This window comes from Bufo gargarizans, chromosome 5 (assembly GCF_014858855.1).
Source record: "Bufo gargarizans isolate SCDJY-AF-19 chromosome 5, ASM1485885v1, whole genome shotgun sequence".
In the NCBI taxonomy this organism is placed as follows: Eukaryota; Metazoa; Chordata; class Amphibia; order Anura; family Bufonidae; genus Bufo; species Bufo gargarizans.
In genome coordinates this window covers 398,646,189-398,658,876 of record NC_058084.1, presented here as the reverse complement: position 1 = coordinate 398,658,876, position 12,688 = coordinate 398,646,189, and the positions used below count along the sequence as shown (strand labels likewise).

At 41.9% G+C, this 12,688-nt stretch overlaps 1 protein-coding gene across 1 annotated transcript in view; it reads right to left on the bottom strand.

Moving 5' to 3' along the window:
* DNAH11 (dynein axonemal heavy chain 11) overlaps nucleotides 1-12,688 on the bottom strand; it is a 268,017-nt gene that overhangs the window by 229,085 nt on the left and 26,244 nt on the right. The window contains 3 exon segments of the mRNA XM_044293255.1: nucleotides 2,426-2,593; nucleotides 7,134-7,367; nucleotides 8,728-8,939. Of these exon segments, the coding sequence (XP_044149190.1) occupies nucleotides 2,426-2,593; nucleotides 7,134-7,367; nucleotides 8,728-8,939 (614 nt within the window).

Genomic DNA, 12,688 nt, shown 5'->3' with positions numbered 1-12,688 from the left:
AGGGAGCAGATTATCTTCTACTAATCGGTGTGCTTTGCATTTATCATACACAAGGGAAAGCTGCTAAAAATTGTGGCCAGAAATAGTTTATTCCTCATGTACACACACTGTACTATTTACTGATGTAAAGTTTTAATTGCAGTCCAGCTTATAGTACAATGATGCAAACTCCATTTTCCACAAAAATAAAACAAGTATGAATAACTAAATCCTAGAGTTTTATTCTTCTTTCTAGTCAAGTCAAACTACACTCACTGACAAAAAAATAATAATGCACCAAGAAGGAGTTGCTGGAATGGAATAAAACTTTATGGGGGTCATTTATCAAAGTCAAACATTTTACATTGATAGGTGCATCTTCTGGCATCACAGAGGCTAATTTATGATGGAGCATGCACCTCTTCAAAAAATTAGGCAGTCCATGCGCCTAGATTGAAACCTACAGGCTTGAGTAGAGTTAAAATGTTATTTACGCCTGGAAGCAGGGCGTAAACGTCAGTGAATTTGCCAGGCCTGGACCCCCCACACCCCAGAATGGCCTAAAAGTGCCACTGCAACAAAATTTTGTTGCATAGCAGTTTAAAAACGTGTAAAACTGGGTTTTGTGACTTTTTTACATCACAAACTGGCATAAAACCATCTTAATGAATGACCCCCTATATGTGTGAAGGTAATGATGATATATGTAAGTGAATACATTATTAGAGTGAAAGGATAAGTTTATTGGGGAAAATTATACAACTGAAAGGAGGCTCTAGTGCCCTGTTGGGCCATCTGTAGCCTGGACACAAGATAAGGTACGGTTGGGCACAGAGGCATACACAATGTGTGACCCACAACGTCATGCACATATCACTAAGCTGTTAGTGTCCTTCGTATTGCTACTAGGGGTGACCGACCGTCGTATGCAATGACTCCTCAGATCATTACACCAGCGGTTGGGACAGTGTATCGCTCGAAAGCAAAGCCAGGACTGAAGTGCTCACCATAAGACCTCCATACTTAAACCAGACAGTTGTGGGATCCTAAACTGTACCTAAATTTGTCGCTAAAGTCAATACAGATGATACAGTTTCAGTCCGTGGCAGTCCAGGCCCATTCCACTGCAAACAAATGAGATGGTGGCTGGCTGTCAATGGCAGGACACATATAGGGCATATTACACGACATTTACTTCTGCCAAGCTCCTGAAAATGGTCTTGACAGAGAAAGACGTGTGTAGGTTCCACCTGTGTCTGGATGGTGGACAACGGAACTGTGAGAGCTGCTCTTGCTTGTCAGCAGATCAAGCGATCCTCTCTACAGGTCTGGTCTGTCAGGTCCTTCCAGAGCCTGTTCGCTGAGTGTATGGGCCCCCATGTAACCACTGCTCTAAACACCTCCTAACAGCGAGGCCAGAATGGCCTAGATAGCAGGCAATTTGTAGAAATGAGAATGAGGCTTCTCCTGGTCCAATCATGGGTTCTCTCTCAAAGACTGTCAACTGGGCAAAATGTCTTGAGTGCGTCATTTGAGGCATGTCTAGCAGTCAACATTTTTTATTTGATTCAGTCATCCCTTACTTATTACTAATATGGCCGCTGTTATGGTACAGAAAATCAGCAGCGGATCGGGCTGAAGAATGCAGTTGGTTTTGTGGTGACACTGATGCCGGTTTCGCAGCGGATCTTGTGCAGCTTTCAACCTTTACATTGTAAAAGTAGATATCCATGGGTAAAAGCCACAGCAACGATTATCAAGCCGGGGATTCAAAATTCTGTTTATGCTCTGATGTTTTTCTGCTGAGTGTGAAAGAGATTTCTAAAATCTCATCCACTTTGCTTGTACTGTAAATGATGCAGATTTCCCACACAAAATTCCATTGTAGAGATATCCACAGCAATTACACATGTGAACGTACCCTTACAGCTCCCATGTAGTGTTTCAATGGAAAAACATACACAGTGACACAAAATATGTAGATATGTCACTGCATGACAGCAAATCATCCATTCAGGAGCCTGAGAAATGTGGGTTACAACCCCTGTTGGAGTTGAATTTGAGTTTTTTTAATTTGAGGGCCTGCTGTAATCGCATGCATGCTGCATTTCATTTATTCTCTATGGATCTGATAGAGATAGCCGAGAGCAGTGCATCTAGGTGCTCTACTCAGGGGAGATACTAAATAATTTTACTTTATACTTTTTTGCTATTCATGTGCTCATTTTTTTCTGATGTGTAACTAAAGTCAGCATATTTTATACAGCAAACATTACACAGTATGGCATGTGGTACTGCAGTTTTCATTTTATTTTACACTCTTTCAGGCTACATTTTAATAATCCTTATTATTGCACCCATGCTCTTAGTAGTTATTTGTAATGGAATCAAATTTTTTCCAGTAAAGACATTCATAAGAAAGTGATCTTTTTAAGGAAAGCAATACCATTTTTGCATAATCCGTTGGATCCTGAGTATATTCTCTGAACACCTTGCATCTCTCATTGAAATCTTCTTGAAGACCTACAACCTGTTCAGTCAAGGAGCTCCCTTTGCTACCTCCGAACTCCAGTTTTTCTAGTTTTTGAAACTCTATTGTTGTTTTCAGTATATCCTATAAAATAAAAAAAACAGGGAAATAAACATTTTAATATGAAAATGTTTTTATTTTATTCAGTACAGTTGAAAAGTCACATTCACATCCAAGTTTTTATCCCTTGATTCCACCTCCTCACCCCCCACAAACCCATGCCACAAATAATCCTATTACCTTCCCCCAATGATAACATTCATGGCAACAACATGGCAGGAAATAAAAGGCTAAAGCCTTACCAAATTGAGAATATAGATTTTCAATACTTAGAAAGCTAATACATATTATTGGGGTTTTTATAATCATATATTGTGTCTGTCAATAGACCAGTAATCTGTATTAGCCTTCTAAGCATATAAAATCTCTATTGACAGTACATACATACTAGTGGTTTCTTTATAATCATATATTGTTCCTCTGAATAAACCAGTAATATGCATTAGCTTTCTAAGTCTAGAAAACCTCTATTCTCAACATGGTAAGGCTTACATGTACATGCTAGGACACAGCTCTTTCCTTAGCATGCTGATTTCTAGCCCTGTCAATAAAGGGTTTGGGGGGAGTGTGAAGAGCACAGAAATGTTACAAAAGCAGTGCCCCAAGGACTCGGCTCCAACCCCTGGTGCTCCAATGTTCTCATTTGCATATACATAAAAAGCAGATTTATCTACAGCTATTCAACAGACAAAATAAAGGTATAATTTTAATCAGCGGTATGCTGACAGAGGTTTTTTAAGGAGACTAGCAGTGTATAGAGCCTTATTGGCAATGCTCCATGGGAAAATAAGATGTAAAGGAGAATCTGCGAAGGAAAGAAAAACGTCTCGCTAACGCCACCTTTTGGAAGGGACTGCCTATGAGTCAAAGTCCTGAGGAAGGGTAGTTGAGCAGCACTCCTTTAGATAGTCGGCGGTGCTCAGTGGTAAGGGTACATAACTTGATATCAAAGAACCACGGCACTCAATAGCTGCTTATGAATCAATTGTTTTATTTTTCTTTTTCTTTATATATCTTTTTTCATTTTTATATATCCATCCAAAAAAATTAATAAGCCACTGGCCAACGTTTCGGTCTATTTGACCTTGTTCACGGCCTAATATGTGGATAAGTTATAAATTAATAATTACATATATAACAATAGTAAATAGTTCTTAGTTAAATCACATGATATAGTCTAACAAAGTATTAGTAATTGCATCAGTCTTGAGAGAAAGTCTCTATCGTATCTAGGAGAATACAAAAAACGGACCAAATGCATATAGACATATATAACATATATAACATCATTTGGTAATCTATAATATGGTGAGGCATAAAGTGCAAGTAGTAGTCTGAAATGGAACTCTGTAATAGGGATTTCCAGATGGCATTGATGTATGGTATCTGTGAAGTCCAAATAGTATAATGTTAAATATAGACCCAGATGGTGTTACAATCATTCAGGCGATGTAAATAGTATAGTATAGTATAGTATCGACCACTTAAATATGTTGCTGATAACCTAGGATAAATGACGCCGGGCAGCCGGCGCTAGACACGCCTCCCCGCTACCTCATAAAACAAACAGACTCGTAGCGTCCCCACACCATCCCAGAACTTCATGACTATACAGACTAAGGTATGTGCGCTCCCTGATGCTATATATATATAGGACCCTGCCAGTATTACTATTTATGTCACTCCTATTGGATACTACTTCTGTAGCCAGACACTACTTCTGTAGCCATTACTTTTATCCTAGGTTATCAGCAACATATTTAAGTGGTCGATACTATACTATACTATACTATTTACATCGCCTGAATGATTGTAACACCATCTGGGTCTATATTTAACATTATACTATTTGGACTTCACAGATACCATACATCAATGCCATCTGGAAATCCCTATTACAGAGTTCCATTTCAGACTACTACTTGCACTTTATGCCTCACCATATTATAGATTACCAAATGATGTTATATATGTTATATATGTCTATATGCATTTGGTCCGTTTTTTGTATTCTCCTAGATACGATAGAGACTTTCTCTCAAGACTGATGCAATTACTAATACTTTGTTAGACTATATCATGTGATTTAACTAAGAACTATTTACTATTGTTATATATGTAATTATTAATTTATAATTTATAACTTATCCACATATTAGGCCGTGAACAAGGTCAAATAGACCGAAACGTTGGCCAGTGGCTTATTAATTTTTTTGGATGGATATATAAAAATGAAAAAAGATATATAAAGAAAAAGAAAAAGAAAAATAAAACAATTGATTCATAAGCAGCTATTGAGTGCCGTGGTTCTTTGATATCAAGTTATGAGTCAAAGTCCAACTTTTAACAAGGGCCTTTTACAAGGGCAGATCATAGGATGAACAAAAGCATTTGTGAACACTCATTACCAATCATCACCCTATGTAAAGGTGCCCAGCCAGCAGCCGACAAATTAACAAACACTTGTTGTCGACTGATTGCATCTTTTATGTGCACACAAACCCTTTTTGGAAGCACATTTCCCCATGTAAACAGGGGATGTGATGTCAACAATAATGTAAATGAACTACCACATGAACAATCATAAATTAGTGTATGATAATCCATGAGGTCATTCGGTTCAGGCAATTATGTGCCCATGTAAAAGATCCTTGAAGGGGTATTTTGGTTACATTAAGTTATCCCCTATCCACACCATAGGATAGGGGATAACTCTTAGATTGGCAAGGGTCCTACCATTGGAATCCCCACCGATCAGAAGAACAGGGGCTCTGTACCACCTGCAGCCCCCTGAAATGAAAGTGGCAGGTCGGGCATGCATGCGGTCACTCCATTTATTTCTATGGGAATTTCAGAGATAGCCGAGCGCTCTGTGGAAAGGGGGATACCTTAAATTGGTATTCCGGTTATCACTTATTCATAAGATAGGAAATAACTATTAGATCGTGGGGGTCCTACTATTAGAACCCCATCGATCATGAGAACTGGGGCCCCATACTCTCTGAAAAGAACGGAGCGGACAGTTGCACATGCGCATGGCTGCTCCATTCATCTCTATGGGAGTTTCAGAGTTAGCCGAGTACTGTGTTTGCCCGAACGGCCGTTCCCTCCTTTGCAGGGGGGCTTCAGGGGGTACGGGGCCCCCTGTTCTAGTGATCGGTGGGGGGTCCTAGCGGTAGGACCCACACCAATGTAATACTTATCCTATATCCCGTGGATAACGTTTACCTACCGGAATACCCCTTTAAAGAAACTAGAACACCCCTTTAAATGCCAATCAACTTGCTAAACTGTCAATTGGTCAATGTTATTGGCAGAAATCAGCCTGTGTAACAGAATCCTTACACTTAGGCCACAGTCCTGGTCTTTTTTTGTAAAAATAAGATGAAAATAACATACATAAGGTTTTCATGTCTTCTTCGAATAACATTATGACAGGACAAATAGTTCCCTATAAAACTGACCTCAGTGCCAATGAGATTGGGAAAATTAAGTTATATGTTAATGAGAGACTCTAATCTATGTGCAGTGATGTGGGAGATGAGCAATGGGTTATATTAATAAGGTTTTCTGAATTACAGTGAAAAGTGACTATGCTAAATACAAATATGTGAAATGGTATTATGAATATATATTATATACACCACCATTAAAAATTAGAACAGATTCAAGCATTTTTAAGGAACATACACAATGCAACAGAAATTGTGCACTGGGGCACTTAAATTTATCTTAGGTTTAAAGCCTTAGAACATACTGTATTTTTTGCCCTATAAGACGCACTTATTTTCTCTTAAAGTGAGGGGAAAATGATAGTGCATCTTATAGGACGAATACAAGGGGAAGGGAAAAAAGGCTGGCGTTTTGCATGTGGCCGGTACATCGCAGGCTGTCCTGCATAAGGACAACAGCCTGCGATGTACCGGACATCGATCCTGGCGTGTATGCTACCTGCTAATTAAGAGCCCAGCGCTTCTATGTGGTATGGATAAGGGGACAACCTGGCCGGCAGAGCTCCTGCCCATCTGCAGCATAGAGGATGTGGGTGGTACGCTGCTCGGCACTCTTCATTTTCACTTCAGCCGCACAGTGAAGAAGGAGGGAGGGTGTCCCTCCTTCCTATGATGCAGCTGGCACTGCCCCAATGAAAACAGCAGGCTCTGAAGCTGCCCGCGCTACTGCCACCAATGAATGAGACAATAATTATATTATATTTTTTTCCCCCTATTTTCACTCTCTAAAACCTAGGTGCGTATTATGGGCATTTGTGTCTTATAGGGTGAAATATATGGCAACCTATATACCTCTCTACCTATATATTCAATTAAACATAATTGTTGTAGTCAATGACTGCGTCCAATGCAACCAATTACACTAATAATTATAATGATTAGAAGAATGTATTATATAAGGTAGAATGCAAGTCTTATGTGAACAGAGAATGTAGTGTTTCTATTAAAAAGGGTTGTGTAGGTCGGCTCATTTACAATTCACAGCATATAAATATATCGTAAGTATTTTAGTTCTCGTATCTGAATAGAATACAATTAAGAGAATTAAATACCTCAATCTTCATTAAACGCTCAAGAAATCTGTCATATCTAGCAAACACCAGTTGAGAGCGAAAATCCCAAGGTTTGAATTCATTACTGTCTCGGTAAAATGACCCAAGATTGTTTCTGTGACTTTGAAATGAATGCTTGAAGGTCCTAAGGACATTCACTGCAATTTGTACATGCTCCAGTGCGTCCTCAGTTTCCTCTTTGAAAAGATCTTCTGGTGAAAGATACAATTTTGCCTAGAATTTAATGAGCGACAATCAGATTTTATGTTAGAAACTAAACAAAAATAATGAATAAGACAATGAACTATACTCTGGATTCAATGAAAGGATCAGCTGCACTGAAAGTGATGAAAACATCATCTGTCTTTTCAGAACATAAATGTTTATGAACAATCACACGTGTGTCTGTTCCACATCTACTGTAATTAGCTTTTGTATGTACTTACCACAGCTCTGACCGATGCACATGATGTCAGAGTGCCACGGCCTCTTCAAACAGCTGATCGGCAGGTGTCTACCCCCCACACCTGGATCCCGGAAAACCCCTTTAACCTATTCCCTGCCAAGGAAGCATCTCATATGTCCTTGCAGGGTGACCCATCAGTAGACAAGGACGTATCTCTTATGTCCTTGCTACTGATGGTTGGATCCCAAACTGTGTAGCAGCTAAAGCTGCAAGTCAGCTCTTCTTTTAAAGCTGACAATCCTAGCCACAATACATCCATGTTACAGCCCTTACAATTGGGCCCCAGGGAAAGCTGCATATATCTACAGCTCTCACTCCTGGCCCAATTTCTAAGGGCTATCACTCATGATCAGGAGTCGCTAGCACTTTTATCCTGGTATTGTTTTAAAGCTTGCTTAGGTGGTCAGCTTTAAAACAAGACCTGGCTTACATCTCTAGCTGCTCTATAGCCCATTATATTCCTGGATAAACAGCCCTCCCCTTCAGCCGGCTGTGGTATCAATCAGGGTCGAGGAGGATCGGGGCAGCCAGTGAGAGATGTGCCGATAGGCTGCAAAGAGGTAAGACACAGATTCTCCATCCCTGGGCAACTGTACTTGGACCCCAGGGGGAGGATAACAAAGAGAGCATCCTCGCTCTACGATTGTCAGATATGGGTTTTTGTGCATATCCTGGTGCCGAAGCTCCACTCATTATTTTCCAATTTTGGCAGCTAAGTGGGTAGTATGCTTCTCTTCCACCATTTGAAAATAAGCAGTTCTGTGATACAGTCACAATGCCAATAGCCTCTGCATAAACGTTCCAGTTCCTGAACGAATGCCTGGGAGCCGGCCTATTCAGCTCTATTAAGCAGAAGAGGGTAGTGAGGCTGGACGCAACTGCCCATGGTCTTGCAATGTGCACCCTCAGGAACCAAGCTAGGATAATATAACTACATGCAGAAGGATCTGAGTAAGCACAGCCACTATTGCAGGACCGAAGCGGTGGCCATAACCATTGGAAGTAAAAGGGTCCTGGAGTTAACAGCATCCAAGATCTCAAGAACAGGGCATTATTTAACAATGAAGATAATTGCAAAGATATACCCTATATAATGCATTCCAATTCAGTAACATAAGATTACAATACCTGATCAATGAGCAAGTTGCAGAACTCTTGCAGGAGAACAATAATCCGCGCTGGAGTGTTGTAAAATTCGGAGTGACTCCAGATCAGGCATATAGTGTGAAATAGAGGAGGAATTACAACTCGTATCTGAGGAAAGTCTGTCTCCTCTAATAACCTGATCTGTGAATCTAATGTTCTCAAGTGCAGGTCAATATCTTCTGCTTCAACAAGAGCTGAAACAAACAAAAAGTAATGTCTATTATGTATGATAATGTTTTATTATTGTTTATTGCATCATAAAACACATTTAGTACATATGTTCTGGTCTAGATGACATAGCTAGCTGTGGTTTCTACTTGTTTTTCTTGTTCCTCTTCTCTTTTTCCTTCTCTTCTTCCTTTCCATTCTTTTCTATATTCTCCTTTTTTATCTCTTTTTCCCTTCCATCTATGAATTTTCCTAGATTTTTTTATTCCTTGAATGATTTGCCCTCCTTAGAAGCAGTAAGGTTAATAATGCAGAATTATTGTGCGACCCTAGTCAAAAACGCAAAGGTAATGTTCCCCTTCAGTGATGGCCAGTTCGCATTGTTCGCCCATGAACACATGCGAGCTGCCATTTTTTCTCAAAAGTCCGGCGAGGCACAGGCAAGTCCTTACCTGTGCCTGTGCGTGAGCCGGTCTGAAATCAAATGTGGTCACCGGGAGCAGGCAGTTCTGAGAACAGCCACCGGGGGCCTTCATCGGGCTATTCTCGGAACTGTCTGCTCCCGGTGACCACATTTGATTTCAGACCGGCTCGCGCACAGGTAAGGACTTACCTGTGCCTCGCCGGACTTGTGAGAAAAGATGGCAGCCCGCATGTGTTCGCGGGCGAACAATGCGAACTGGCACATTACCAAACGAAGGAAAATTCAAGACTTTGGTTTGTGCAGGGATGCTAACTGTCCATGAAAAGGGGTCTGTGAATTTTTTTGAATGCTGTGGTACTTGGATAACAAATCACTTTTGTAATTATCCTCATTTTTCAGAGTTTAGAACAAATGCTGTTCATATCAGTAAATTGACCGATAGACATGTATTACTCATCTTTGTCATTCATTATGGCTTTCCAATTTGTGTGCAGAAAAAAAAGTGGTTGTCTGTGATTTTTGGGTAAATTATTTAGAATAAAAATAAAAATTTAGGCTGACAACTCTAGCTTCCTGCCGCATATGAAACAGAGGGAGGGGAGTTTCAAAAAGTGCTGGTCGTTCTTGGTGCTCAGGCATGGTCGTCTGCAATCCTGTACTCAACCAACACAAGGAGAGGGCCTCACTTTGCTACAACCCATCTACTACACTGGTTCATAATTAGGCCTAAGGGGACATTTAGCAAAACTGGAGTATAGGAAAACTGGCTTAGTTGCCAATAGCAACCAGATTCCATCTTTCATTTTCCAAGGGAGCTCTGAAAAATGAAAGGTGGAATCTGATTGGTCACTATGGACAACTAAGCCAGTTTTCACCAGTTTTGATAAATCTCCCCCTTAATGCATATATACAAGTAGAGGCGAGCTGTTCTGCATCCTATCATTTATGCTGCAGTAAAACAGATCACATCTCTGCAGAAGACTATGGTGCACATGTTCTGGAGGCTTCTGTGACATCCTTGGGGACAGATGACAACTGTACACTCCAAAATTTTAGGAGGCGAACACAGTCGATCTGCATCGGAAACTGCAAATACAGCTGCCTAGCAAGATTTGAATGTGATTTATATCAATAGGCTACTTTTCAGAGACCTACTTAGACAGTTCAACCAAATCAAAGGCTACCATCAAGTTCATTCATATAAGACCACAGGAAATATAAAGCAAAATCATGAACAGTGTCCTGCATGTAAACAGTCACTACTTGACTGGAATGGAAACTCGAGACCCTAAGACCTTGCACAGTTCAAAGCCTTTTTTGCTGCATCATACATTAACTAAAAGATCTGTCATAAATGAAACACCTCTTGGTGTAGAAGTGGAAGCCTTGTGTCTTCTGAAGTAAATAATGGTGCCATGACACAGTCAACCCAGGAAAACACTCCTCCTCAAAAGAAAGATGGCCTTTGAATTCTATATCTAAATGGCAGCCAGTGGCGTCGCCAGGGGGGGGGCAGAGGGGGCCACGGCCCCCCCTACATCATGCTGTGCCCCCCAACTAAAATGCCTGTACCCCCCCAAATGAGCCGCCGCAGTCGGGCACAGCCCGGGAGATGAGCGCTTCTATTGAGCTCATCTCCATAGTCATCTGCTGGCCTGTGTGCTGCGGCGGTGCAGGGGAGGGAGAGGAGTGTCCCTTCCCCTTTCTCTGATAGGCTGCAGGCCTAGTGCCTGCAGCCCATCAGAGGCCGCCGGCGCGATGACGTCATCGCGCTGCCTGAGCCATACAGCGCGGGACACAGGCCAGAAGAGGCCTGCATCGCATCGCTGACATGGAGGTAAGTATGATTTTATTTTACTTTTTTACAACAGTGTTACTGCCAAATTGGGGGGGGGGGTCAGCTTATTACTGGCACATTGGGGGGGGGCGGATATTTGTTACTGGCACGTGATGGGGGGCACTTGTTACTGGCACGTGATGGGGGGCACTTGTTACTGGCACGTGATGGGGGGCACTTGTTACTGGCACGTGATGGGGGGCACTTGTTACTGGCACGTGATGGGGGGGCACTATAGGGGCATCTACTGAGGCCACAAAGAAGGGGTATTTTATATGGGGGGCTCTGTACAGTAGCATTTTATAGTGGGACACATTATGGTGGGTACTATGGGGAAGGGGGGAGAGGAGTACTATGGAGTCATCTACAGGGGGCACTAAGAAGGGGTATTTTATACTTGCAAATTATGGGGGACACTGAGGGCATCTACTGGGGCACTATATATGGGGCATTTTATACTGGTACATTATGGGGAGCACTAGGAGGAAGGGGGGAGAGGAGCACTATGGGGGCACTATATAGGGGTATTTTACACTGGCACATTATGGGGGACATTAGCTCAACTTGGGGCATTACAAGGGGGTATTTTTTTCACTGTCACATTATAAGGAGAATTATTTCTACTGGGGGGGGCATTATGGTGGGCTTTATTACTCCCCCATAGTATGACCCCCTAGTAGCAGCACCAGCCTTTCCCTGCTCTGCTATCCCTCTGCCCCTTCTCCAAATCCTTATTATGAAATCTTTCTCATTAGGATGAAACAGAACATCAGCTCCGCCGAGCCCCCGGCCAATGTGGTAAAGTGGCATCCAAGATCCCCAAGGGCCAAGCCAAGTAACTGTAAGTTTTCATGTGAAATATGTTTGTTATACACATATAGCCTACACTGTGCACCACAATGTACAGTATACCGCTACACTGTGCCACACAATATACAGTATACTGCTACACTGTGTAGTCTGTTCTATAAGCACCCTTGTTTTGTGGCGGTGGACAGAAAATAATCTGGAAGTGCCGCTCCCGAGACCAGGCTCTGGATCCGCCACTGGACCGCTCACAGGAGTGTACATTTCTTCTAAACTGTAATCTGTATCCTCTGACCTACAGAAATCAGCACTCGCTCAGTAACAACTAACAGGCAGTACCTGAAGGCTGTAGCCTGGCCCTGTTACCGAAGCTAGCCGAGTGGTGTAAGGTTAAGGTACTAGTAGAGATGAGCCGCCCTTGAATCCGGATTTAAAAATAAAGTTACTGCAGGATATGGATTACAGTTTAGAAATGTCAAATGTACACTCCTGTGAGTGGCGGGGAGGGAGATCTGTGGATGACATTGTTATAGAGAGGGGGATCTGTGGATGACACTGTCATGGGGTGGATCTGTGGATGACACATATAGCATAAGATGCTATATACGGTATGTGTCATCCACAGATTCCCCCCCCCCCTCCCCCATAGCAGTGTCATTCACAGATCCCCCCCACCCCATCCATAGCAGTGTCATCCACAGATCCCC